This window comes from Cyanistes caeruleus, chromosome 5, assembly GCF_971803275.1.
Source record: "Cyanistes caeruleus chromosome 5, bCyaCae1.hap1.1, whole genome shotgun sequence".
NCBI lineage: Eukaryota > Metazoa > Chordata > Aves > Passeriformes > Paridae > Cyanistes > Cyanistes caeruleus.
The window spans coordinates 62,437,778-62,465,653 of record NC_141705.1 but is presented as its reverse complement, the minus strand read 5'-3'; the positions used below and the strand labels follow the sequence as shown (position 1 = coordinate 62,465,653).

Genomic DNA, 27,876 nt, shown 5'->3' with positions numbered 1-27,876 from the left:
GGTGAAACCAAAGGGGAGGGGGCAAGAGGAAGGATCCAACACACCACAGACCCGGGGTGGCAACAGGGAAAAACCACTTTAGTGCAACACAAAAAAAGCCAGTTGCACAGACATAAGAAACCTTGATTAAAGTATTTCACTCATGGATTTTCCAAGTGCTGAGCAGGACATACCAGCTTGCAGTTTGAATTATGATTTTTAGTAATTGTCTTATTCTTTGAAGAAGCAAATGAAAATAAAATTGAAATACTGTATCTACATCTGTGGGAAATGGAAAGATAGGAACTTCACAGACATTGAAGGGTTTGATTTGCAGCCTTGGAGGGAGCTCGGGTTAATGTAATGATAAAGATACACAGACATTAAGCAGAGAAATTATAAACTTAAATTCCTATAATTGTGTTATAAATGGAATTAGAATTTTGACAACTAGGTCCCTTGAGTTAACAGCAGTTTAATTAAATATGAATACAATTTAGTAAATTGAATAGTAATTTGGTATAAAAAAATACAGTTTAGTAAAAGAATACAATTTAGCAAAAAAAATACAATTTATATATATAATTTGCCAGTAATTAAGTATGATTAAAGCATAAGCAAAATTGACCGGGGTACAGAGAGGACTTCTTACCCCACCTCACGTACAAAACCAACAGGGATACAGAGGCGGTTCCCCACCCTGCCTCACATACAAAACCAAGCACTTTAAACTAAACTTATATACTGTATGCTTATACATATCATTAATTGTTCCCACAAGTTTCCTCCTATTTCTGATTTTTTTGGCTTTACGTCACTATTCCTCATGGTGCATACTTCACTTGTTGTTAGGGGGTCTTCAGTCTTCTTTTGAGGGTCTTTTGGCGAAGGCTTATCCTCATCCTCGCTGTCCTCTGGATGGCCTCACAGGTTTGCACATGTGCACTAAGCATTGTGTTATGTAAGTCTACTAATTAGTCTTACATTTAACAATTTTTAGGCCCTATGCCTAAAGTCATTCTAATTTTGTCCATCTCAAGGCTGTTTTTGTCTTGGGACATCACTCATCTTCCAAACTACATCCTTTACCTCAATTTTAACATGTAACATCTGTAAAGTTGTACATCTGCCTTATAACACTGATTCTCTTGATTGCTTTTAGTAATAACTTTCCAAATAGTCACAATTTAGTTAGCACAAATCAATTCTATTTATTACAAATGCAAGTAAGAATATGCTTTAAGTAAGTCACTGTATTAGGTAAGATGTGTGTATGTGAGGTAACAGTCTATTGGCTGAAAGACATGTAGTGCAGCAGAACTCAGCAAAGGTGACAGGTGATTAAGTAGAAACAAACTCTGTGTCAACTGTCTATTGGAACAAAATGTCACATATTGCTGTGTAATGAGGAAACTTGTGACTACCTTTGAGCTATGGATGACTTGTTAATCCTTAAAATCTCACACCTTCAGACTGAGACATTAACTGATGGATTTGAGTAATAAATTGTCTTATCAGCACCGGTGGTACCATCTCTCATTTTTTATGGCCCAACAGACATCAACACAGGCAAAAAGTAAACCTGAAATTGTTCAATGGACTTCATTATCTCCAGAATTTTCAGCTTTGTGAATAGCTGCCAGCAGGAACAGGCTGTCACCCTTCAGAGAGGTGAACTAGAAGGACTAACACTAGAAGGAGGTGAAAGTCTTTGACAGTTGTTTTCATGGATAGTTACTTACAGCAAAGGAGCAGTGTGCAGTTTGGACACATTCTGGAATCTCAAGCTTTGCTCTGGCCTGTGAAGTGTATTCTCAAGACCAAATTTTTCCTCTGATCTCATTTAGTCTTGCATTATGTCTGTTCTCTGCTGTGGCCTTGTACTCCTTAATGATCCCTTTCAACAATATCTTTCAGCACTTTCCATGGCTCATCACAGCCTTTGTGTAGCAACTCAAAAATCCACTTTTTTGAAAGTGAAAGACAGAAAAATATCAATTTATGTGGTATTCAGACTGTCGTTCTGATTGGGAACGGCGATAAAGAACGACACGGACTCTCAAGGGAGTCACAACAGGAGAATCTCTCCAGTTTATTACTCTAGGCTTGTCTTATAGACAGATACGTGGAAAAGTACAGAAAGGAAACTCTTATTGGTTAGTAAAGTGCTACATCACCATCATTGGTTAGTGGGGCATACTACCTCCCTGACTCTCTCCTGCAAGGAAAACAAGAGGACAGACAAACACCACCTGGCAGTTGTTTTCTGTCTCTGAGGATTGTTTTGAAATCCTCCTTTGAATTCCCAGGCTAGCTTCTCAGGCAGGACTGAGAGGCCATTGGCCTGCAGTTTCTGCAGCTCTCTGCAGCCTGCTCCAAAGCTAGCATCCATAATTCACCCTTTTTGTTAGAAAAAATAAAAAAGCAGTGTTTGTCACATCCTACTGGGCCCTTGTAGGACAGAGAACAAACACAGCTCAAGAGGTTTCTTTACTAGGATTTTGAATAGATGTTGATCTAGAATTTTGGTTTACGTTTTGATGTTTAAGAATTGTTTTCTTTGCAAGGACTTGATGGTTGAGTCTAATATTTCTAATTCAGTGAATTAGTACACACACTATATAAAACACTGTTAGTCTGTTCGAATTGACAGTCTAACTTGTCAATAGAAAAGTTTAAAAGAACACTAAAGCGATAAAACTCACATTAAGTACACTTAGATTTATACTCAGTGACACTCTACTCAATTTTACTATGCAAAATCCATAAACTTTTTACAAATCAATTAACAATGCACAATGCAATTTATGATGCTTTGATCCCCCCTTCTTATCCCCTTTTTTTTTTTCTTTTTTTTTTTTTTTTCATTGGATTTTCTCTTTAAATATAATTGAGGGGTTTTTGAGGGATTTATAAAGTTTACATGGTTGCTGTTATTGTTCGTCGGGTTTTTTGACTGGATTGTGCTGAATGAGAAAGTTTATGGAGGTTAATTTTTGACAGTATTTCACTAAGGATGGATAGGATGCAGACTCATTTAGGATGATCTTTGGCTGTTAGAACAGTAGTTCATGAATTTCAGGAGGTTCAGGGAACTCGAAGTTACTATTTTTTCGCGGCTGGTTGTCAGCTCTGTAAATACAAGACTTAAAAGGTACAAAGTGAGCAAATTTGGGTCCCGTAGGGATTGCAGGACTTTGGCGCAGCTCAGGCCGCTGGAGCTGACGGACGCGGCACCGACCCCAAGGCATCTCCTCGGGCGGCGCGGAAGGTCCCGGCCGAGGGGCCTGCCGCTCTCCTTCCTTCCCCCGCCACTTTATGGGTGCGGGGCGGGGGCGCTGGTAGAACTCGGATGTGTGCGGGGGGGCACAGGGCCACAGAACTCGGCCCGGTGCTCTCCATCACGGCAAGCGCGGGGGGAACGAGGTGGGCGCAGGGCTAGCGCGTCTCGCGCACGCGCGGGGCGAGCGAGGCCGCCGGCCCCCCCCGCCGCTTTCTCGCCGGCACTGTGGACGCGGGGTGGGGGCGATGCCCGCCACGGGCCTGGTCCCGGCCTCAGATCTGGTCTTGGGCTCGGCTTTTTCGGGGTCGGCTGGCAGCTGCCCGGGACGCGGCCGGTGGCGGCGGGCAGGCACAGGGGGAGCGAGGTTGCTGTTCCCCCTCCCCCCGCCGCTTCTCTGCCGGGGGGAGCCGCGCGTCCTGCCGCGTTGGTAGACGGCGGGTTTGTCCACCCGGGCTTCTCGGCGGCGGCGGCCCGCGGTGTTCTGGACTTGCGCTCGGACGCCTCGGTGGCGCCGGGCGCGGGGGGGGCTGAAGAGAGGCCCCTCTGCTGGCAAAGCCCACGCGGCGAGCTCCGCGGATGGCGGGCGCTCAAACTTTTTTGGAGAGGGAGATTTCTGGCTCGCGGATTGCTCTTGCTCACTGCTAAAGTCCTCTGATGGTCCAGGCAGAGCCGAAAGAACACTACGCAGCTCATCCACGGTTTCATCTCCCAGTTTCCCATCTTGTACAACGGAGGAACTTTCGGCAGTAAAGTTTCTCATCCCGGCTTCACTATTTTTAGGCTGGCACTGTTCCAGTGCTCTAAAGATCACTCCCCAAGTTGCTGCTAAGTTGCACGCACTGGTATTTCCCGCAACTAGCTCAGTCCACAGGTGTTCCCCTACTGACCACCAAATCTCAAGGTCAAACACATCATTCACAGTTATAGCAAACTCCTGCGCTTTCACCCAGTTGAACAAAGCGCGCATATCTTCTTCAGGAACACAGAGTCTCATGCTCAGCAAGGCATTTTGCCATGCAAGGCAGACCAGCTGCTCGTTAACTAAATTACAGTTCTCCATTTTGAAAACTTTATCTTGGCGGCTCCGCAAATGCAGTAATGCAGACGCTATCGGCTCTGACCCGGGACTTCGAGCTCTGCTTCACCAAGACAGCCGTTCCAAGCCCGCTCACCGGCAGGGCTCCACTATCCCGTTGGTTTTCAAAACCAGCTTCCTCTAGGAAAGCCCGGGAGAATTCCACTTACCCCTCTAGGGGGAAGGGCTGGCTTTTTTCCCCGCTCGCTTGCTGCTTACCCTCAGGGGATTAGCAGGTGTCGTCACGTCGGTTGCTTTCTGACCTCGGGGGTCGGCTGCACATCACGTCGGGTTACCGGACCTCGGGGGGTCGGTTCAACATCACGCGGGGTCACCAGATGTCGTTCTGATTGAGAACAGCGATAAAGAACGACACGGACTCTCAAGGGAGTCACAACAGGAGAATCTCTCCAGTTTATTACTCTAGGCTTGTCTTATAGACAGATACGTGGAAAAGTACAGAAAGGAAACTCTTATTGGTTAGTAAAGTGCTACATCACCATCATTGGTTAGTGGGGCATACTACCTCCCTGACTCTCTCCTGCAAGGAAAACAAGAGGACAGACAAACAGCACCTGGCAGTTGTTTTCTGTCTCTGAGGATTGTTTTGAAATCCTCCTATGAAGTTCTCAGGCTAGCTTCTCAGGCAGGACTGATAGGCCATGGGGCCTGCAGTTTCTGCAGCTCCCTGCAGCCTGCTCCAAAGCTAGCATCCATATTCAGACTCCATACTAGCAAGACTGAATCAACAATGACCACACCTCTGTGAATTGCAAAATATCACTGTTGTTCTCCAAAGAGAATTAAGTGCTGAAGCAGATCATTCTGTGTTGTGTGTCATCTAGTGTTGTTAGTGGACACAAAATAGAAGCATAGATTCAATCACAGCAGCTGAGGTTTTTCATCCAAAGAAGGCAGAAGCCTTTATTTCGGGGTTTTCAACCCTTCTATAAGGTGCGCCAATACAGGTTTAACATGATTTGTAAAGAGAACAACACCTTTCTCATCCTATTGGTGGGACGAGAATCACACTCAGAATATCTGTATACCACAGATATTGTTTTTGTTTTGGGAACCAAAAAACCTATCTACAAAACAGTCCTTGAGAGAGAAAATGTTCCCAAAAGACTTTCCCTTGGGAAACAGATCAGCCACTGACAGGCTGAAAACTCTCAGGCTCAGAAAATCATGTCCACAATCTCACCCTTTTTTTCTAGAAAAAAAAAGAAAAAATTAAAAATTAGCAAGATGTTTAACTCCTGGTCATAGAGAGACCATTTGAGTGATCACTCACATCTTCTGCATCTGTGTCATCACCCAAACGTTCCTCTACTTGATGACCTTCATTCTGGTCACAGCCTGAGGTTTGCCTGTTAGCTCAGTTCTGCCTTTGCAATTGCAGGTCAGGATGGACACACTTTGTAGGTACCCAGTGCACCCCAGTATCTGTGGATACAAATGTATACCCATGACCTGAACAGATAAGTTCAAATGGGCCTTCCCACTACTTGGTGGTCAAATTTCACACCCAAACTTTCACTCAGGGCTGATGCGACTTGCCCAAAGCAATGAAAGGTGATGGTTCAAGACAAAAGGGTTATTTGAATTTTGTGGCACCATAAGGTGATTGACCATATACAAAGCTTTTGCCAATCAACTGTGCGGGGTTTCACCCTCCATTCCCCGTTTTTGGTTTTGAAGAACCTGCTTCAGCGTACCATGAACGTGTTCAACAATGGCTTGACCAGTTGGAGAATGCAGAATGCCAAATTTGTGTGCAACACCCCACAGCTGCATGAACTGCCGCACGTTCTGTGAGGTGTACGCAGGGCCATTATCGGTCTTCACAGTAGAAGGTATCCCTAGCATGGCAAAAGCCTGCTTCCAATGGGCAATGATATTGCGAGTTTTTTCTCCAGTATGCGCAGAAGCCCACATGGCTGAGGGGGACGTGTCAAGAGACACATGCACATACTTGAGTCTGCCAAATTCAGCAATGTGGGTAACAACTGTTTGCCAAATCTCCAAGGCTTTGAGACCTCTGGGGTCTACCCCCACCAGTAAAGGCAGAGAAAACACATGGCAGTCATCACAGGAACTGACAATGACACCAGCCTCAGCTGGGGTCAACTGAAACTGCTTTTGTAACATATGTGCATTTTGATGAAAAAATTCATGCCATGTTTTGGCTTGTGCGAGTACATCAGGCTGAGGTGATACCCATGCAGGGTTAGCCAGCTTGTCAGCCCTGGCATTATCTTCTGCTATGAAACCTGGCACATTGGTACAACTTGTAACTTGCTCTTGAACTGAATTTTGAAGGGCGACTACATTTTCTTCTGGGAGGGGCCACTGGTGTTTCCAGATGGGTTTGTCCCCCTGCCCCCATAAAGGAGGTGTGGGGCACTGTGCGCCCTTCATTGCAGTGGCCCCCATCAAAAATCCATCCCAATCCGTACCCCCAAGCTGCCAGTACATCCTGCCCCCAGAGGTTAGCAATAGCTGTGGTGGCATAAGGTCGAACCACAGCAGACTGTCCCTCTGAGTTTATAATCAGCACAGGCTGCTGGCTGATGAAGCATTGCGCTGTTGCACCCAATCCTGTGATGGGCGACTCCACAGGATCCAGAGACCACTGCAGAGACCACGCAGAGGAGGACAGGATGGTTATGTCAGCACCTGTGTCGATCAGACCTTGTAGGTGGATCTTTGGTGGGGTGGCACCAGGGAGGCACAGGGTACTCCACATCTTGGGACATTTTTTATGGATGCTAGCTTTGGAACAGGCTGCAGGGAGCTGCAGAAACTGCAGGCCCATGGCCTCTCAGTCCTGCCTGTGAAGCTAGCCTGAGAAAATTCATAGGAGGATTTCAAAACAATCCTCAGAGACAGAAAACAACTGCCAGGTGCTGTTTGTCTGTCCTCTTGGTTTCCTTGCAAGGGAAAGTCAGGGGGGTGGTGAGCCCCACTGACCAATGATGGTGATGTAGCACTTTACTAACCAATAAGAGTTTCCTTTCTGTACTTTCCACGTATCTGTCTATAAGACAAGCCTAGAGCAATAAACTAGAGATTCTCCTGTTGTGACTCCCTTGAGAGTCAGTGTCGTTCCTTCCCGCCGTTCCCAGTCAGAACGACAATTTTTCAGTCAGGGTTGCAGTCCAGTGCACTTGAGGTGGCTTGCTCAATTCAAAGCAGCCGTCCCCTCAACACCGGTTCACAGCCCTGGAAACTGAAGACTTGAAAGGTACAAGTTGAGCAATGTGTGTTTCTCAGGGATAGTGACAGGGAGGTGGGAGTGGAAACCATAGCATGAATCTGTCCCCTATAATCTGCATCAATAAGTCCCAGATGCACAATGATACTCTGGAGAGTGGTACTTGACCTCCCCATGAGGAGAGCACTTTTGCCCTCCCCCAAGTGTCCAAAGGCATTCAAAGGAACTTTGTGCACTTTGCAAGAGTTCAAGACGCCTGCTGCTGCTGTGCAGACATCAAGTCCAGCTGAGCCACGGGTGCTGGCCACAAGCCAGCTGAGCAGACCTGCATCAGCATTGGGACCTGGGGAAGTGTTTATGTCTGCACGCATTTCCCCAAAGCGCTCAGCTTAACGCTTCCCGAATTTGGCAAAGGATGGCCCTTAGCATGTAATTTCACTTTGCAAGCCTCTGCAATGTGGTTTGGATTTCCACACCGACCACACAGAAACGAAGGAGTTTTCCCCTTCTGTTTGTTTTCCCTGCTTCTTGTTGGCTTGTGCTTTCACCTGTTTCTGCTGCTTACCCTTTGGCCCTTTTGAGGATGCTGGTAAAGCAGTAACCAAGGCAGCCATCCTATAATCTGTGGTGCTGATTTTAGCACAAGCCTGGACCATATATGCTAAGGATGGATCCCCTGGGAGGGCCTCTATCACCCTCCTGCAATCATCATTAACATTGCTTCTTGCAAGCTGTCTGACCAGTAGCTTTCTCAAATCAGGATCATCCACCTGCTTCTCCAAAGATGCAGAGTTTTTCAACAAACTGCAAATAAGGTTCCTTAGTCCCTTGGACTATAGTGACCAACCTCTGTTTTGGAGCTGCTAATTCTATGGTTTAAATCAGAGCTGCCTGTCTTCTGGCACTGATCTAGCATCTGTGGGTAAAAGGTAACCTGAAAATCAGGATTAGCAAAATTTCCAACCCCTGTCAACAGATCACTTCCAACCCAATACTTGGAGTCTTGTTGAGACAATTGACTGTTGCGTGCAGCTACTTTCACAACCAGCTGCCTCCAATTGGCTTCAAAGACTTCAAGCAGGACAGGCTGAAATAACACCTGCACAGGGTGCCTAATGTCATATGGTACCAGTAGCTCGGAGTTGATGACTCTAATCACCTGCATCACTTCTGGAGAACCTAGACCATATCTAGCCACCTTGTCTCTAATGTCCAACACAGCTTTCAAAGATATAATCGGATATATATTAGGCTGCCCTGTATGAGGATTTGCCTTAACCACAGAAAGCCTGGAGACCTCCTTGTGAGGTCACAGCATTTCTTTGATCCTGCCCGACAGACGATGCAGACGACAGGCTGGAGTTTACATCTCCTGTACCAGATTGCCTGTTCCTCCCAGCATCTGTAAAGCCAGGAAGATCATCTCCAGTTCCTCTAAAACGCTCAAGGAGATCCCATTCTCCTATCTGCAAAATCTTTTCTTTGACCTAATCCCAAAAAAGCCTTGGATCTCTGGGACGGGCTGTGACCTAGCACAGTGGGAGTGTCCAGTGGGTGCCGGAATGGGGACCCTCTCGATGTCCCCCATTCCAAGCAGAAACCCGCCCCAAAGCGGCAGTGTCACCGCGAGACCCTAATGTGAATAGGGGGGGCTCAGAGGCAGCTGCTCCAGGACCAGTGGTGGCTGGATCCGGAGCAGCCCCGGCAGGTTCTGTAGCAGATCTAACCAATCCACCTAAACCCAGCACGCAGGAGGGAGGGAGTGGTGCCGATGGAGGCCCGCCCCCACCCCCACGCGGCGCTGCAGGCTCCAGCGCCGGGAGAGAGAGTGGGCCCAGAGGGGCCCCAGCACCGCGCCACTCCCGCCGCCCATGGCCGCTGCCGCACCGGTGGGGGGTGCGGGGGAAACCGGTTCCAACCAAAGACCTGTGTTGGCTGCGGCGGCATTTGCTGTCGGTGAGCTGCCCGCAGTCGCTGTGCCACCCGCATTCTCCCCTCCTCGCCGTGGCGGGAGGAGACCTGGGGGACCGCAGCTCTGGGTGAGCTCCCGCGCCGCCTGCATCAGCGGCAGAGACAGCCATGCCGGGGGCCCTGCTTGTGCTGCCGGCAGTGCTGATCCTGCTGGCCCCTGCGCCCGTGGCGGCGGCGCTCACACCGGCAGCACCACTTTTGCTCGTGTCTGCGCTGCCGGCTGCGCCCACACGAAGAGGCTGCGCGGAGGGCATTGGCAACACAGCCTGTGCGGGACAGAGAGGAATGGCTCCATCTTCGCTGATGCTATGTCTAGCAACTGGCCGACTGCGCCGGCTGCCGGCGCACCTGTTGACCGCGCAGGCGCAGCGGGACTGTTTTCAAGCCGTGGCATGGGAGTGGGCGGAACTCCACCAGTCCCTATGCCAGCAGTGCTTGCCTGTGTGAATGGAATTAACGCAGCTACTCCACAATTCATACACACCACAGAAAGAGGCCTCTGTGGTCCTGCTGCGGCTGCAGGCGGAAAAGGAACTGCTGAGGTTCTCCCTCCCTCCACCACAGGGAATGCATGGGTATCCCCTCCCTAATCCGCAGTTCCCCAAGCCCCGGGCAGCGTAGCGCCGGCTGAGCGGTGCGGGAGAGACTAAGTTGAACCTCCCTTCTTCTGCTGGCGGTGAGCCATTCCGTGTGACCCAGAAGAGGGACTCCCCATCCCCGGGTTAGACATGCAAAGGAGTGGTGTGGGAGTGTAATAAAATATGTTTGTTCATTAAAGTATGTTGCTTGTTAAGTAGGATGTGTTTACTATAATGGAAAGGTTTTTCGTTAAAGTCTGTTTGTTCAATGTTTGTGGTTAGCTTTTTGTAAAGGTTACGGCTCGCACCTGTTCGTGGTTAGCTTTTTGTAGAGGTTAATACATTTGTATGAGTGGTACTTTCCTGAGTGGTGCTTTCCAGAAACCAAGAGAAACAGAAGATGCCCCGGCAACAACCTCAAAGCATGCGCAGAGTACTCCGGAAAATTGCAACGATAGGCTCGTGAGCGGCTTAAAAGGACCGACCGGAACCCCAGTCGGCGCGGCAGTTGGAAGGACGGAGTTCCCCTGTCGCCCAGCGCTGAATTGCCTCTTTGTTTTGCTTGTTCCAATTAATAAAAATCTTTGATTGGCTTTCTCAACTATTGTTAATTAATAAAATCTATAACAATTGGTGCCGTGACTCGGATGGGATTATTGGTGAGACACTGAGGTTTGGGGAGGGCGCCCCCGCCGAAGTCGGTGGCCCCGGCCTCTGTTACTTGCCCTACTCCCACCGACGAACCCAAATTAAAACAGAGAGGCAAGGAAGAACCGGTTAACCCCTTAAATTTTGTGCACAAAAGTCCGGACGAAGACGCGGGACGCGGACGCGTAGGTAACTGCCCGTTTGGCAGGGGTATCCGTTCGGTCGGGGTTGGGTTCCCGGAGTGTGGCGATTCTGTGTGTTTGAGAGGGGAACCGGTAGCCGGATTCCCCAAGTGAGTGTGGACCCTCAGTAGTGCATTTCCCATTGTCCGCGAGGACGTGGGTCACGAACCAGGGGAAGCGAGTGAAACGAGTGAGACGCACACACGATCGAGAGAAGGCACTCCGGAAGATGGGACAAGGGAAAAGCAAACACCTTTTACCCATGAAGCGATCCCCAGTACCCAGGGACTCCCCACTGGGATTTATGCTGGAGATGTGGAAGTATTATCCCGGGACTGGGAATAAAGATAAAGCAAAAATGATTTATTATTGTGCAGAGGTTTGGGGAGGAAAGCAAATTGATAAGGCAGTATGGTGGCCGAAATTTGGTTCTACTGAAGATTGGGTGCAGCAAAAACTAAATATTTGGGTGAATACTAAGGTTCCTTTTAATCAAGAGGAGAGCGAATATGCAGCAGTCTGGGTTACACGCCCAGGGGGACCAGGGGTCCCAATTTTTAAACTGTCAGAAATAGATCTGGAAAGTAAAAAACAAAAGCCCCGACCAGAGAGGGATCTTCCCGTTGGACCCCCACCATATGTCCCACCACAACCTATGGCTCCTCCACGGCCACAGTTTGAGCCAGAAGTAGATAATCAGGAAGATCAAGGCTTACAAGAGAGATTAGATGGCCAGGAAGCTGGCCGAGGACACGGACCCAGAACTAGGAGCTATGCGCGGCAGCAAAACTTGTTTCCGTTACGAGAAGTGCCCATGGGGGGTCCTAACCCACAAATGGGATTTATCTCGGTACCTTTAAGTTCAGGGGATGTTAGGGAATTCAAAAGGGAGATGGGAAAGATTTTAGAAGATCCTCTGGGGGTTGCTGAACGAGTAGATCAATTTTTAGGTCCTAATATTTACACTTGGGACGAGTTGCAGTCCATTTTAAATATACTATTTACCACTGAAGAAAAGAACATGATTAGGACTGCAGGAATGCGTATTTGGGATGCCCAACATGCACAAGGACCCCAGGCTGATATTAAATGGCCCCTACAAAGGCCTCAATGGGATCACCAGAATGTAGAACATAGGACGCACATGCAAGATTTGCGTACAATAATTATTAGGGAAGCGGTTCCCAGAGGTCAGAACATCAATAAGGCTTTTAATGAAAGGCAAAAGAAGGAAGAATCCCCCAATGAGTGGTTAGAAAGATTGCGTAAAAACCTGCAAATGTATTCTGGGTTAGATCCAGATACACAGCTAGGCCAAGCCTTATTAAAGACCCAGTTTGTTGCTAAGGCCTGGGATGACATACGGAAGAAACTAGAGAAAATTGAAAACTGGCAAGACAGGGGGTTGGATGAACTTCTCAGAGAGGCACAGAAAGTTTATGTTAGAAGAGAGGACAAGAACCATAAGAAACAAATTAGGATGATGGTGATGGCCGTCAGAGAAAGTAGGGAATTAGATAGACAGGAGAGGCGGCCATTTCGGAGAGCACCCCCGAGCCGAGAAGGAAACGGAGGAGTGAAAGAAGGAAGAGAGGAAAGGAATTGCTTCTATTGTGGAAGAAAAGGACATCTAAAAAGAAATTGCAGAGTTAGGGTACAGGATGAGAAGATGTTCAAGGAGGATTAGGGGGGTCAGGGGCTCTATTTATATTTGTTGGGGACCCAGAAACATCGTGAGCCCTTGATAAAACTAAAGGTGGGTCCCCACCGAGAGGAAATAGAATTTTTGGTAGACTCAGGGGCTGAGAGGTCTACCGTACAAAAATTGCCCTCTGGATGTAAACTTTCCAGAGAGACAGCCCTTGTTGTGGGAGCGAAAGGGGAACCTTTTAAAGTTGGAATCGTTAAGGATGTAGCCGTAGAAACGAAGTTTAAGATAGGATTAGAGAATCTTTTGGTAGTACCTGAAGCTGAGTTTAATTTATTGGGTCGGGACTTGATAATTGAACTAGGGATAAACTTAGAGGTGGAAAATAAAGAAATAAAGATAAAGCTCTGCCCCCTTAGAGTGGAAGATGAAAAAATGATTAACCCTGAGGTTTGGTATACCCCAGAAACTGTGGGATGACTAGAGATACCCCCCTTTTTGGTAAAAATTAAAAACCCGGACTTTCCGATTAGAGTCAAACAATACCCTATTTCACTCGAGGGTAGAAAGGGATTGAAACCGGAAATAGAGAGACTCATAAATCAGGGACTATTGGAACCCTGTATGTCCCCATTCAATACTCCTATTCTGCCGGTTAAGAAGCCAAATGGAACATATCGATTGGTGCACGTTTTGCGGGAAATAAATAAAAGAACTATTTCCCGGTTCCCTGTAGTGGCCAATCCTCATACATTGTTGAGCAAATTAGGCCCCGAGAATTTATGGTATAGTGTGATTGATTTAAAAGATGCATTCTGGGCCTGTCCTTTAGATGAATCATGCCGGGATTATTTTGCATTTGAATGGGAGGACCCTGACACTGGAAGAAAACAACAATTAAGGTGGACGGTTTTACCCCAGGGCTTTACCGAGTCCCCTAATCTATTTGGACAAGCGCTAGAACATATCTTACAGGAATACAAGCCCGCTTCAGGTATAACTCTCATCCAATACGTGGATGACTTGTTGATTGCAGGTAAAGAAGAAGAACAGGTCAGAGAAGAAAGCATTAAACTTCTTAATTTCTTGGGGCTTAAAGGTCTCAAAGTGTCAAAAATCAAATTACAGTTCGTAGAAGAAGAAGTAAGATATCTGGGACATTACATTAATAGAGGAGAAAAGAAAATAGACCCCGAACGCATAAAAAGAATCTTGTTATTGCCACCCCCTAAGAGTAAAAGGCAAGTCAGACAAATCCTAGGTTTGGTGGGATACTGTAGACAATGGATCGAAAACTATAGTAGAAAAGTTAAGTTTTTATATCACAAGCTGACTATTGGAGGTTTAATTACTTAGACTCAGGAAGACGAAGAAAACCTTCAGGCATTACGAGGAGACCTAATAAATGCCCCAGTTTTAAGCCTGCCTGACCTGAATCGGCCTTTCTATTTATTTGTAAATGTGGATGACGGAACAGCGTATGGAGTCCTGACCCAGGAATGGGCTGGGAAAAAGAAGCCTGTAGGCTACTTGTCAAAATTATTAGATCCTGTAAGTAGGGGATGGCCTACTTGTCTGCAAGTAATTGTAGGATGTGCTCTATTAGTAGAAGAAGCTAGAAAAATTACCTTTAACAGCAACATAAAGGTATTATCCCCTCACAATATTCGAGGTGTACTGCAACAGAAAGCTGAGAAATGGATATCAGATTCCTGTCTGCTCAAATATGAGGGTATTTTACTGGAAGCTCCAAATTTAACTTTAGAAACCACTAGCCTCCAAAATCCTGCACAATTCCTATATAGAGGGTCTGAAGAGTCAGAACTAACACACAATTGCCTCCAAACCATTGAGGAGCAGACTAAAATAAGGCCCGACCTGGAGGAAGAGGAATTAGATGATGGAGAGAAGATCTTTGTGGACGGATCTTCCAGGGTGATTGAAGGGAAGAGAAAATCGGGATATGCGGTTATAGATGGGGAGACGTTTAAGACTCTAGAATCAGGACCACTGAATAGTTCCTGGTCAGCACAAGCTTGTGAACTATATGCTGTACTACAAGCTCTAAAGAGATTAAAGGGAAAAGTTGGGACAATTTATACGGACTCCAAGTATAGTTATGGGGTAATACACACCTTCGGAAAAATTTGGGAGGAAAGAGGGTTAATTAATTCGCAAGGGAAGGATTTGGTTCATCAAGAGCTGATAAAAGCAGTTTTGCTTTCTTTGCGGGGGCCCGTAAAACTAGCTGTGGTACATCTAAAAGGACACCAGAAGGAGATAGATTACAAATCAAGAGGAAATAATGCGGCGGATCAGGAAGCCAAGCGAGCGGCATTACGAGAATTGGTGTTAAAGGAGAAAAGAGTGGAGTCACCAGTGCCCAAATCGGAAATTCTTATATTCACTCCAAAAGAGGAGCAAAAACTTGCTCAGATGGGGTGTACTAAAAATAAGGAAGGGAACTGGCATTTACCTGATGGGAGAGAAATGTTATCAAAATCAGTAGCTTTTCAAGTCTTAGACAATCTACATAAGCAAACACATTGGGGTAGCCAGGCTCTAGTAGACCATTTTGCTGCTAAATATATGTGTATAGGGCTGCATGACCTGGCCAAATATATTACTCAGGGATGTTCCACGTGTTTAAAAGTTAACAGGGCTGTGCGAAGACAAATGCCAATGAGAGGAAGACCCCTAGCAGTAAGACCATTTTCTAAAGTCCAAATTGACTTTACAGAGCTCCCCAAGGTAGGAAGATATAAGTACATGCTAGTTATTGTAGACCATCTTACACATTTCATAGAAGCCTTCCCGACCACCAGGGCCACCGCACAAACAGTGACAAAAGTTTTATTAGAACATATAATTCCTAGATATGGAATAACCGAAATTATCGATTCGGATCAAGGACCACACTTTATGTCCAAAATAATACGAAATCTAGCGGAAGCCCTGGGAATAAGGTGGGAAGAACACACTCCGTGGCATCCCCAAAGTTCTGGCCTAGTAGAACGAATGAATGGGGAACTTAAGAACCAGTTAACAAAACTGATGCTTGAGACCAAACTTTCGTGGGTTAGATGTGTTCCCTTGGCATTGTTAAATATTAGAACCCAACCCAGGGCCGATATAGGAATATCTCCTTTTGAGATGTTGTATGGAATGCCATATGATGCAGGGATTCCCATGAATCACCCGGGAATCTCAGATAGGATCACCCACGCGTACATCCATAAACTGATGCAATATCGTCAGGAGTTGTGGAAAAAAGGGCAATTAACACAGAGACCTCCTCTTGATATTACATTACATCAGGTCAAACCAGGAGATTGGGTTCTCATAAAAACGTGGAAAGAAACTACTCTACAACCTCGCTGGGAGGGACCTTATCTAGTGTTGTTGACCACCAACACGGCTATTCGAACTGCTGAGAAGGGATGGACTCATGCCAGCCGTGTTAAAGGACCAGTGAACAATAAAGAATGGACAGTTACTAGTCCTGCGGGAGACTTGAAAGTTAAATTGTCTAAAAGACCACGACAATAAGGACGGACATTAAGGGTCCTGGAGTTTGATGGACAGAAGTGATCAAAATAGAACTTTTAAAATTAAATATCTGTTTAATGTACTTAAGTATGATGAGCAAGGAAACTTTTATAACAAAAATGTGAGTATAATATGTACTGATATTAGTTGTGGAGGAAATTGTTATCCCTTTGTTTGTTTTATTTGCTTAGTTTGCAAAGAAAAGTGGTGGACCCATTGCAGGAACGGACATCCCCCTCGAGGGGTGTGCCGATCGTGTTGGACACTCCAGAGAGAAATAACCGATTGGGTACTAACTCAAAGGGTGAAAGCAGGAAATCTAGAAAAAGGGTCAGCTGAGTGGTGGAATATATTTACAAAAGGGGTAAATCCGGACCTGTACTGCTATCACCCAAACGAGCCTCGACCCTTTGTGGCCCGGCTAATAGCAGGACTGTGTCGCCGAAAAGTGGCACCAGTAAGCTGCAGGGCCCCGGAGGTGAAAAATCGTAATTGGCAATCATATAGACTAAGGCTCACTCAAACAGAGAGGAAGTTTCCTCCTGAAGAATATTCCTGCTGCCAAGAAGATGGTTCACCCCGTGGCTCGAAGCAACCGAGTCGACGGGCGAGGCAGAGGAGTAATGAACAGTGGAGGAAATTCTCCTGTTGTCAATGGGATGTCGATGTTATGGTCCAGGAGATGCCTCAAGAATGGGAATAAATTCTTTGGAAAATGGGATCTCCATTACTGGAATGGGAAAGCCACGGGCTTGTTGTTAACCTGGATATTGTCCTGGAATTTATTGGAAGTTTACGGAAATGATGAAGTTACACATGAACCCTTTAAGTGGTCCCTAATTAGAGAAGAAGAACAGAAAGTAGTTCAATCGGTAATCACTTCAGGGGTGCCCACCTTCAAATGCCGGTTTCTTGAGTTAATCTCGATAGATCAGCCAAGACGACCAGTTTATATGTGCCCAGCTTCGAATCCTGGGAAAGGATATTGTAATTACCCCGGGGAATTCTACTGCGGATATTGGGGTTGTGAGACCGTGGCATTAGGATTCACACCCGGAGGGGGCCCAGATCCATATATTTCTGTAAAGTGGGGAATTCAACCCTGCACAGTCACTGATTTTGGTAGTATAGATGGAGACTGGGGAGACTGGGGAGAAGCAGGCACTTGTGATGAGTTAGAAATTACAGTAAAATCTCAAACACTAGCAGATCTCGGTTAGTTCATTGAGAAGACATGGGGAATAAGACTGTGGGAACCTGGAAAAGATCGAGGGGGACACTTTCTTATAAAGAAGGAGAGAATTCCTCATGATTTACCACAAGCAGTAGGACCCAATGAAGCTTTAAGAAAAACCAAAAGAAAAGCCAAGAAAGAGAGACCTGCATTTAGTAATAATACCCGCTATAACATATCTAAAAAAGAGATCATGATGCTACCTACAGAACATTCACCCCCTGGAGTATATGACACTTTCTGGAAGATTATGCAGGCAAGCTTCAATGTTTTAAATCAAACCCATCCTGAATTAACTAAAGAATGCTGGTTATGCTACGACATTCGCCCTCCATTTTATGAAGCAATAGGGTCAGTAGCTAATGTGAGAAGGAGGAATGGAACTAACCCTAGGGAATGTGCATGGAATCGAGAAAGAGGGACCACAGGGATTACAATAACTCAAGTCACTGGACAGGGGCTCTGTATAGGAATTGTGCCTCCAGAGCAAAAATACCTATGTAATAGAACTATAAAACTACCGGAGAAGAGAGTTGTCAACTGGCTGGTGCCGGCTCATAATAATAAGTGGATATGCTCCAAGCTGGGGTTAACACCGTGCTTATCCACCACAGAATTCAACGAAAAATATGAATATTGTATACAAATAATCATTGTCCCTCGAATTATATATCATCCCAAAGAGTATGTAATAGACCATCACGAAACAGAAAAACATCATTTAGTAAAGAGAGAACCATTCACAGCACTCACAATTGCAGTATTGCTAACGGTAAGAGGAGTTGGAGCAGGGACAGGTATAACCTCTTTAGTATCCCAAAGAGCTGGACTAACAACCTTGAGACGGTCCGTAGATGAAGATCTGCTAAAGATAGAGAGAGCCATTGATGCCCTTACTAAATCAGTACGGTCTTTATCTGAAGTAGTCCTACAAAATAGGAGAGGATTAGACCTTCTGTTAATACAACAGGGAGGACTATGTGTAGCCCTGAAGGAAGAATGTTGTACATATGTGGACTCAACGGGAGTAGCGGTAGACACCATGACTGAGCTTAGGAAGCAACTTGAACAAAGAGAGCGTGAGAGAGAATCTCACCAGAGTTGGTATCACAATTGGTTCAATCATTCTCCTTGGCTTACCACCCTCTTGTCAACAATAGCTGGGCCAGTCATCTTACTTATCTTAGTACTAACTTTTGGTCCCTGTATTTTCAATAAAATTATAGCAATTGTTAAGGAGAGACTAGAAGCAGCGCATCTAATGCTAATACGAGCAAGGTACGAACCCATCAACTCAGGCCCAGATGAAGAAGAATTAGAATGGAGCAGACAAGAACTAAAAAGGTTTAATGAACAAAACAAAGAATTGTCCTAGATAAAAAGGGGGGACTGTAATAAAATATGTTTGTTCATTAAAGTATGTTGCTTGTTAAGTAGGATGTGTTTACTATAATGGAAATGTTTTTCGTTAAAGTCTGTTTGTTCAATGTTTGTGGTTAGCTTTTTGTAAAGGTTACGGCTCGCACCTGTTCGTGGTTAGCTTTTTGTAGAGGTTAATACATTTGTATGAGTGGTACTTTCCTGAGTGGTGCTTTCCAGAAACCAAGAGAAACAGAAGATGCCCCGGCAACAACCTCAAAGCATGCGCAGAGTACTCCGGAAAATTGCAACGATAGGCTCGTGAGCGGCTTAAAAGGACCGACCGGAACCCCAGTCGGCGCGGCAGTTGGAAGGACGGAGTTCCCCTGTCGCCCAGCGCTGAATTGCCTCTTTGTTTTGCTTGTTCCAATTAATAAAAATCTTTGATTGGCTTTCTCAACTATTGTTAATTAATAAAATCTATAACAGGAGGAAAAAAATTCTCTCAGTACTGTCCTGGTCAAAGTCCGATCCTGTCTCTCCCGAGTCAAGATCCATCGGAGCGACTTCTGGATCAGACCAGTCCTCTTCTTCAGAGCCGGACTCCGAGACCTCCCTGGATAGGTCTCTGAAGCTAGTGCTCACTAACATGGTCATAAATTTCTTCCACAGCAGAAGCAATTTCACTTCCTCCACTTCGTCTGCCAACATCAGTTGAAACAAGGCGTCGCCTAGTGCTTGCCAACAACGTTTCAACAGCGCTCAGCAGCGCTCAGAAAAAATCCATGCTCTTTCCCCCATGAATATAGAGTTTGGAGATCAAATCCAGAAATATCCAGTGCATTTTTCTGGAAAATGTCTGTCCATAAGTCCAAGACTAGAGACTCCTCTGGAGATAAACCAGCAATTAGCATGCTTGCAGCTCACTTGGAAAAATCTTCCAGCAAAAGAAAAACGACAGACAAAAACCTGCACACTTGGACCAAAAATAAAAAAACCTTTTTCTCAGGCATGGGGGAAAGGAATTTACCTCTCTCACTGTTACAATACCCACAATACCCACGTTGGGCTGCCAAATGTCGCTAGTAGACACGAAACAGAAGCTGAGGTTTTTCATCCAAAGAAGGCAGAAGCCTTTATTTCGGGGTTTTCAACCCTTCTATAAGGTGCGCCAATACAGGTTTAACATGATTGGTAAAGGGAACAACACCTTTCTCATCCCATTGGTGGGACGAGAAGCACACTCAGAATATCTGTATACCACAGATATTGTTTTTGTTTTGGGAACCAAAAAACCTATCTACAAAACAGTCCTTGAGAGAGAAAATGTTCCCAAAAGAAACTTTCCCCTGGGAAACAGATCAGCCACTGACAGGCTGAAAACTCTCAGGCTCAGAAAATCATGTCCACAATCTAGTTTCCTTTTTTTAATTAAAAAAACCTGAACAAAACAAAAGTGAAAAAAGAGTAACTCCGGCATAAAGCACATGTACAGATTGTTTTGGGACTCTCACATTTTTTTGAAATTGAAAGGATGAAAAGCTTTGGAAACCACAGTGTGTGATTCAGTCATTCAGGCAGCTGTTCCAGAGGGCTAACATATTTTGCTGTGTACCAGAGCAGTTCCAGAGATGAAGAGCCATTCAGAAAAGCTAAAAAATTCAGAAACCTTACTGTTAGATGCAGTTAAAACAACTTCTTTTACTAGGAATTAGTGAAAATAAAGAAACAGAACATTTAAGTGCATAGATTCATCATAGCGTGTTTAATCTACAAGATAAATAGACTCATTTCCTTTCAGTATTTTCCAAACTTGTGCTTGAGAAGAGTCAGACACACCTTATGAAACACACTTTCTATATAAGTAGTACATAATATACCTTATATGGCTCTGGTTTAGAATCATTACCATTCTGTGATGGTTGCAATGGAGTCTCAGTATTTCATCTTAGCTGCACACTTGTGCACATAGCACAATGGAGGGTTGGGAGCACAGTGGCGTATAAACATGTTATTCATAATAAATGTATTTTTTATAAAGCCAATACTGAGAAAACAAGGTTATTTAGCTATTCAGTTCTTTCTTAGTCCCTAAGAATGCCTGTTGCATAGCCCTTCACAGGGATTTTGCTCTCTTTGTGCAAGATCTTAAGAGACAGGCTTTGCCATGGCCTTAAAGGCTTGGGATTTATACCAGTTTGAAGGTTTATACCAAACCTTTGTGCTGTTACACTACCACTACATGCCACTGCCAAGAGAGAGCAACACAGAAAGACCACAGCAAGCTGAATGAGATTTGGGAGGAGCAGAGCCCAGCACACCCAAGGCAGGAGCCACCACTTGGATACATGACAATACCAACCAGTCATTTTTGATTTTTTTGATATTTTTGATATTTTGATTGTCATGCCATGAAGTACCTAATGCTACTACTTGTGAAGAGGTTTTCTTCACAAAGCAGGAGTCTTAAAATCTTTACTCCTGGATGTTGTTATGCAAGGAACGGTAGCACCTGAAATGTTTATGCAGCAGGAAAATTAGGTCATGTGCAGCCAGATGTCCTATGCTTACAATCACAAATCCAATCAGGAGCAAACACATTGTTATTTTCCCTGTAATCCAATTAAAAAATGCTAACAAGTACTTTGATAATATTTTGACTTGATTTTAAAACCTATTGCTTACATTTTAGCATGGAATGTTACAAAGGTGTAACTATGTACAACAGTGTGGACCAAAAGTAAGAAATCAATGTACATATCAAGACAACAAAATTCATCTGGCCTGGCTTAGTTAAGTCTACTGCTTCTCTTAGCACATTTATTTAGGACATACTGAGTGGCTTGATGAATGCTACTTTCTACAGCAGAGGTGTTAATCACAGAAGCGTTTCTCTAAGCCACATAAATCATCTCTTGCAGCACTGAATACTGGCTGTAATAACCAGTGTGTAGTAGGACAAACTGCACAGTTTCTTTTATGTCTTCAAAGAAGAGTATGAGGTTTCACACAGGAATCAGCTGGTTGATTGCCACAAATATTTGCATTAAACTTTCCAGACGCATCCACACTGCTTACTGGGAAAAAGAAAAAACAATCTAATTTATAGAAAACAACAATAAATTATGTTTAGCAACAGACACGATTCAGCAGGTCTTTTTCTTTGCAAACATTCAAAGCACACTGTAAATTTGACTGCAGGTTACCAGTTAAGTGAATTAGGAAGTATACACAGCACTAATGCGTAAATCATGCTTATCTGATGGCTTACGGAGACTTCCTCTGTTGCCATCACTAAAGCCCATTTTCAAGGAATCCCTCATGTTCATCGACATTGCTCAGGCATAAGTGAATTCCCCCACACGCTGGACTTACTTGTACGAACAGTTACATGCTTAACTTTAAGCACAAGGCAAACCAATTGCTTTTGCTGAGATTACTGATACAAGTAGTTCCATAGCAGCATCAATTTGGGCCCAATTGCCAATTGAATGAATGGCTGAACATCTTTACTCAGGCATGCTCTGAGCATCAATTTAGGGCTTTATCTGAGGATTTAAGCCATTACTACTTCCTCTATCCCTTCATCAAATAATCAGGAATTGAAAAACCAAGTTTACTAGATTGTGATTTGATTCTCCTATCAACATTCTTTTAATTTCATTTTCTTTGCCTTGAATTCCTTTAAAAATATAATGTGTTTTAATGCAAAGGCAGAGTTAAGCTTCATACTACAAAGTGTTTACAATCAGAACACCAAAAAAAGAAAGGAAGAAAGAATCCTTTCCTGACTCCGAATGCAATGTGGTTCTAGACATGTAAATTGGTCACGTGACAGCCACTAATCTAGCACCAAGTAGTAAAATATTTCACAAATCTTTTTCCCCCTGCCAACAAGAACAAATTGAAATTCAATCAGAGACCCTTTTGTAAACTTGTGTTGATATACACCTAAAAAGTAATTTTTTTGTCAAAAAGAGTCCTAGCATTTTAAGCAGAATTGAGTGCACCGGTACACTAGTAGGAGATTCATCTATTATTTCATCCATTTTCAATTTATTACATCAAAGATGTTTCCAACAGCTTGCCTTCTCTGCCAGTCCCACCCTTTTCAGTAACCATCTCGCCTTCATTAACTGAGCTGGCTATAGAGTGTATTTGTTGTCTTAATCATTATCTGGAATAGCAACAATTTGTAGGATTGTCACATGTTTATAAGGAAAAAAAAAAAAAGGATTCCTAACTCCATTGCCTTCTCTATACCACAACATTTATGTGTTCCAGAGCAGAGACAATTTCTTAGTTATTTGGTTTTCTGATGCAGTACTCCCAGGTGCCCTTAGCTTTCAATTTGAGCAAAAATAAAAACTTTGAGAGGCACACGCTTTCAACTTTTCTGACAATAAAAAAATAAAGCCACACGAGAAAGACACTAGCAGAATAGAATTATATTCAGTATTTTTCATTAGCACAGATTTAAAGTGCTGAGAGACTAATAATGAAAAAAATTATTTAAAATAAAACAGTCCAGAGGGCTATTGCTTTATTGTATAGAACAATAATCCAGAAGTCCAGTAGCCATATATAATTTAAACCAAATACCCAAAGAACACTTTTTGCCTGGAAGAAAGCTACAATTCTCATGTTTTTATCCAGTTTGTATGGGACTAAGAGAAAGCTATAAATAAATACACATGATGACAACTGATACATGATTTGCTCCCTAGACTCTAAATTATGCTGGCAGTTCCCAAAAAATAAGAAATACTTCAATAAAGTTTTTTTTTGTTGAGAGCTGAAGTACAAATTCACCATAAAAGTGCATGTGCACTTACCACATGCTGCAACTGTGCTGTGTACCTTTAGTGCTCTTTAGCAACTTCTTCCATTGTCTTCTCCTCAGAAACTGAAAATGGAAACAAAACACCAGTGAGAAACACTGGAAATTATTTATTCAGTGACAAATAGTCCAGTAAGTTGTTTCTCTTAGTCCAAAGGATCCCTTGGACTAAAGGGGTAGAATTTACTTTAAGCTGTATTAGGTATGCCAACATTATTCCTTTTAACTTTTAAATTCTAATTTTAAAAGAGTTTAGAGGCCAAACTTCTAAACTCCTACTTAAAATCTCCACAGTGATTATTTTAACTCACATTTTTCTTTGCATTCAATTACATCATTCAACTCCAATAGCAATATGAGATTGTTTATAGTTGCATCAAAGCACTGCAAGCTTTATTCAAACAACATGCACTATATTTTTCTTTACACCAATGCAATTTAAGAAAATTCTGTATTTCAGATCAAGACAGATGTTGAAAAAATGTGTTATATGCAGCACAAGGAGAATTTGTTGGTCTTAATTGTTATAAGTACATATTATTGGCTTTTCACAAATATTAAAATTAATGTTGTATGTATAATGTTGGAAAACTTTGCTGTATTAATATAGTTTCTTTTATTTCTGCTATTGATGAAATATTGATGATATTAGTGGTGTGATACATACCCATATTTTTTAGGCTGTAGCATGGTATTAAAATAAAGACTGCTTTTGTTCATATGATGAAAATGAAAGGACAGTCAGAAACTCCCCCCTTGCATTCCTAGATTATCTTATCCATATGAAGACAGCAGTGGCCAGAGCTCCAAAGGAGGAATTTATTGAAGCTCTGTTATCGGGGAGTGTGAGACTCAATGGAGCCAAGAAGATTATCTATTGGGGAGGGGAAGTTGAAGCTAAACAAAGGAACATCTAAAACTCAAGTGGAATGTTTCAATCATGCATAAGAATTTATAAGAATATGCAAGAGATTGGTGTTTTTAAGGGACAGTCCATTGTTAATAAGGTGTGCTCTTGGCTGAATGCCGAGGCACCCAGCCGTACTTGTTAATTTTGCCTTATTTCTCTCTCCTAATTTTCTTTTTATTAAACTTTTTAAAATACACCAAAAATGTGAAGTTCACATAATGAAGTTCACATCCAGCCACTTGCTGAGCAGGACACTAAGCTCATCACACTGCTGTGATTAAATTTAGCAACCTACTTCTATTGCCCACCATATAATTTCAAAATGAGATTTTCTGCTAACACTGTGATGCCAAACACAGGCACCATGAGCAGCCACACACATCACTTGAGTTTTGCATGCTCTTGTAGCTGGTTCAGTGCACATAGCAGCCAGCACTTTACAGACACAAACATTTCAGACCAAATTGGACTCTTGCACCCTCTGAAGTTTGCCATGACTCCTCAGCATCAGTGTCCTGGCTCTTTGTGTCAGAAATCTCTAGAGCTGCTTAGGCTACTCCTTCCTTGTCACTGTCTAAGTTTTAGCATGGGAAGAAGAAGCTGCAACATCTAAGACTTTACTCACAGTTTCTGTGAATCAAATTAGAAAGAAAATTGTCTTCTCTTTCCATTCATCATCATAAATAAGGATGAGAAATCAAGGCTTACAAAGCATTAAGTAACTGCCCAACATATATGCTTGAAGTAGCTGAAGACAAAAGGATTTATCAGATGAATAAATTTTATAATGCAAACAAATCTTTGCAAATGGAATTCCAGGGAAAGTCTGCCTCTTTCCAGCCCTGGGGCAGAAACCTATAAACTGGAACAATTTTCATGTATTTAGACATAGGCAAATATTCTCTAATGTATATATTATCTCTTGCAGATACTGTTGCTTTGTTTTCTGATTTCTGTCAAATTCATAGGACATCTATACTCCTCAAAACCTTGGAAAGACATCACCTTGGAAAGACATCATGGGGAGTTTTTATGTAAAAATACTCTAGAATGAGGCTGAAGACTGAGGCTGCAATTCTATGATTGCCAACTAGCCATTTTTCAATACTCCTTTAAGTATAAAGGAATCTGTCACTATAAAAAGCCTGTAATAGGTAATATTTAGTAATAGGCAGTCTCTATACAGATACACTCTGCAGAAAGTCTGATAACCCAGGAGTTACATGTTAAATTTTACTTAAATTCTCTCTTCCCTTTTCTTCTACCCTTCCTGTCAGATGTCTTTAACTGCTCAGTAGGAGGTTTGTGTCTGACTTTCTTGTTTCATCCTATACTAAGCTATGTGTCTATTAAACACAACTAAGTAAACAGCTTCTTTAAAAGTTCAATAAATGCACCAAATAGAAATTTTATACAGCTAGCATCCCATACCTTTCCGTAGGATATGGGGTTATAATTGTTACACTGGCTAAGGTTTATGCTCACCGGAAGGCCCTGCGGGAAAGGCACGACTGCATGACGGAAAGTCAGTTGAGAGGGGAGTCAGTTAAGAGTGAGGAGGAACTCAGTTGAGCGACAGTTAAGAGTGAGATTTTGATTGGCTGGAGGAACGTGTGAACAGCGTAGAGCAGATAGCTGATTGGATTGCAGAACTCACGGACAGTGTATGAACGGGAAGCTGATTGGATGGTAGAATGTGTGGACAGCAGCAGTGCAGCTTGAGGCAGCCAATGGGTGCCCTCTTTCTGTTAAGTTCTGTTAGGTCTCAGTTTGGTTTCAGTTATGTCTGGTAGAGATTAAAGGTATAAAAAGGGTGAGATTTCTACAATAAAGTGATCTCCTTCAGCTGCATAAGGGGGTCGGTGTTGCTTTGTTCCCCATTGCTACACCTTTCCCCAAATATCACCTTGCAGCTAGATAAATATACATTTATCTGAACACCTATTATTTCACTTTTCAGAATGCTTTCTGGATTTTGAAGAAGCAACAGAAAAATAAATGCTCAGGAATTGGCACTTTTGCCTTTATGAGGAAGAGCTATGCAATAGAAATAGTACTTTTGAAATTTGGCACTTTAGATATTTTACAGCAAGCAATACTTCATGCAATGCCAGATATTCACTATGGTAACAACCTGCTGGGTTTCAGTTTGTAGTATCATACATTTGGGTTATATTACCAAAAATTATTTCCATGGCTGATAGTATTTAATTATTTTTTTTTTCCTCATGAGTGTTTAAATTTCTTTTGCACTAAGAAAAGTAGATCAGTAGGCAACTAGAGGGAGCAACATGGACTTTTCTACTTTTTAACAAAACCTTATTTCCTTTGGATGGGAATTATGTTTGTCATCTACATGAATACCTACCTTGAAACCAAACATTAACCACTTGTACAGAAATGCTCAGCTGCTTTATTATCCTTATAGAATCCTAATAGAACAATACCACTTCTGCTCCTTAACATCTTTACTAAAACACCCACTTGCAGCATTCCTGCCAAATGGATCTCAGTCCAGTGATAATTTCATTCTAACCCATACAATTTAAAGCCTACCAAAAATTATTTCATTTCCCTTTATATCCACAAAAGTGGGGTCTACTGACCACTACCCACTTTCTTAATTCTCTGGGGGAAACTTCGCCCTGCATACACATATCCTTCATCAAAAGCACTGGAGTTAAATGGCTTCATAATTTCATAATTTTCCCACTTCATTTGGTGTGTTTGTTGTGCTTCCCCTCATCCTAGTAGGATATATTTCTCTATAGAATATATAGAATATTACTCTACAGTATACAGAAGGTATACTTCACAGTTTCATACAAGGTATTATACTGGTAGCAAAAATCTCAGCCTCTGTATATATTACTACCTATTTATTTTTTTTCTGAAAAGTTGATTTTTTTTTTTTCTTAAGCTTTTTCACTGGTTATTTGTAGATTTTCAGTTTTCTCCTGGGATAAGTAGCTGCATCCCAATATTGCTGGCTACAGCTTTCTTCAATTTGGCCAGAAATTGATATGTATCATTGCACTTACAGGTCTGAATTAGGAGCTTAGCTTTCCTTTGATTTCAACAAAAGACAATATAAAAGAGCTTCGAGCCTCAGAGGAATCAAACTAACCACATTTACTAACTGTTGTCAAAGGGCTTTGCATATTCCATCAACAGCTGTTGCCAAAGCACTCAGAAGAATTTGGAAATAACAGGGATTTTGAGGGCAAGCCATCCCCAAGGTTAGTCAGAGCCACAACGTATATCCACCACACAGTCAGTGTGTAACATCTGTGCAATATCCATTGCGGACATATAACAGGGAATCCCAACCAAAATGCTTCCTGTTCCTTCCCAGGATAGCTACAAGCACTCCCAGACTGCCCTTAGCTCCTCTGCTTTAGGA

The 27,876-nt window shown here is 43.3% G+C and overlaps 1 protein-coding gene and 1 pseudogene across 4 annotated transcripts in view; both read right to left on the bottom strand.

The window, feature by feature from the left end:
* The window catches only part of MGARP (mitochondria localized glutamic acid rich protein), a 54,293-nt gene that overhangs the window by 3,342 nt on the left and 23,075 nt on the right, over window positions 1-27,876 (bottom strand). The window contains exons 5-6 of one of the 4 annotated variants that reach the window (XM_023926408.2): window positions 23,559-23,629; window positions 19,833-21,800 (exon numbers count right to left, since the gene is read on the bottom strand). In XM_023926408.2, the coding sequence (XP_023782176.1) occupies window positions 23,586-23,629 (44 nt within the window). In that variant the 3' untranslated portion in view covers window positions 19,833-21,800; window positions 23,559-23,585. Of the gene's footprint in view, window positions 1-19,832; window positions 21,822-23,558; window positions 23,630-27,876 lie in introns of those variants that run through there. The other 3 variants (XR_015286990.1, XM_086889871.1, XM_086889872.1) reach the window with 3 other exon arrangements.
* LOC147653184 (uncharacterized) lies at window positions 7,879-8,790 on the bottom strand (annotated as a pseudogene).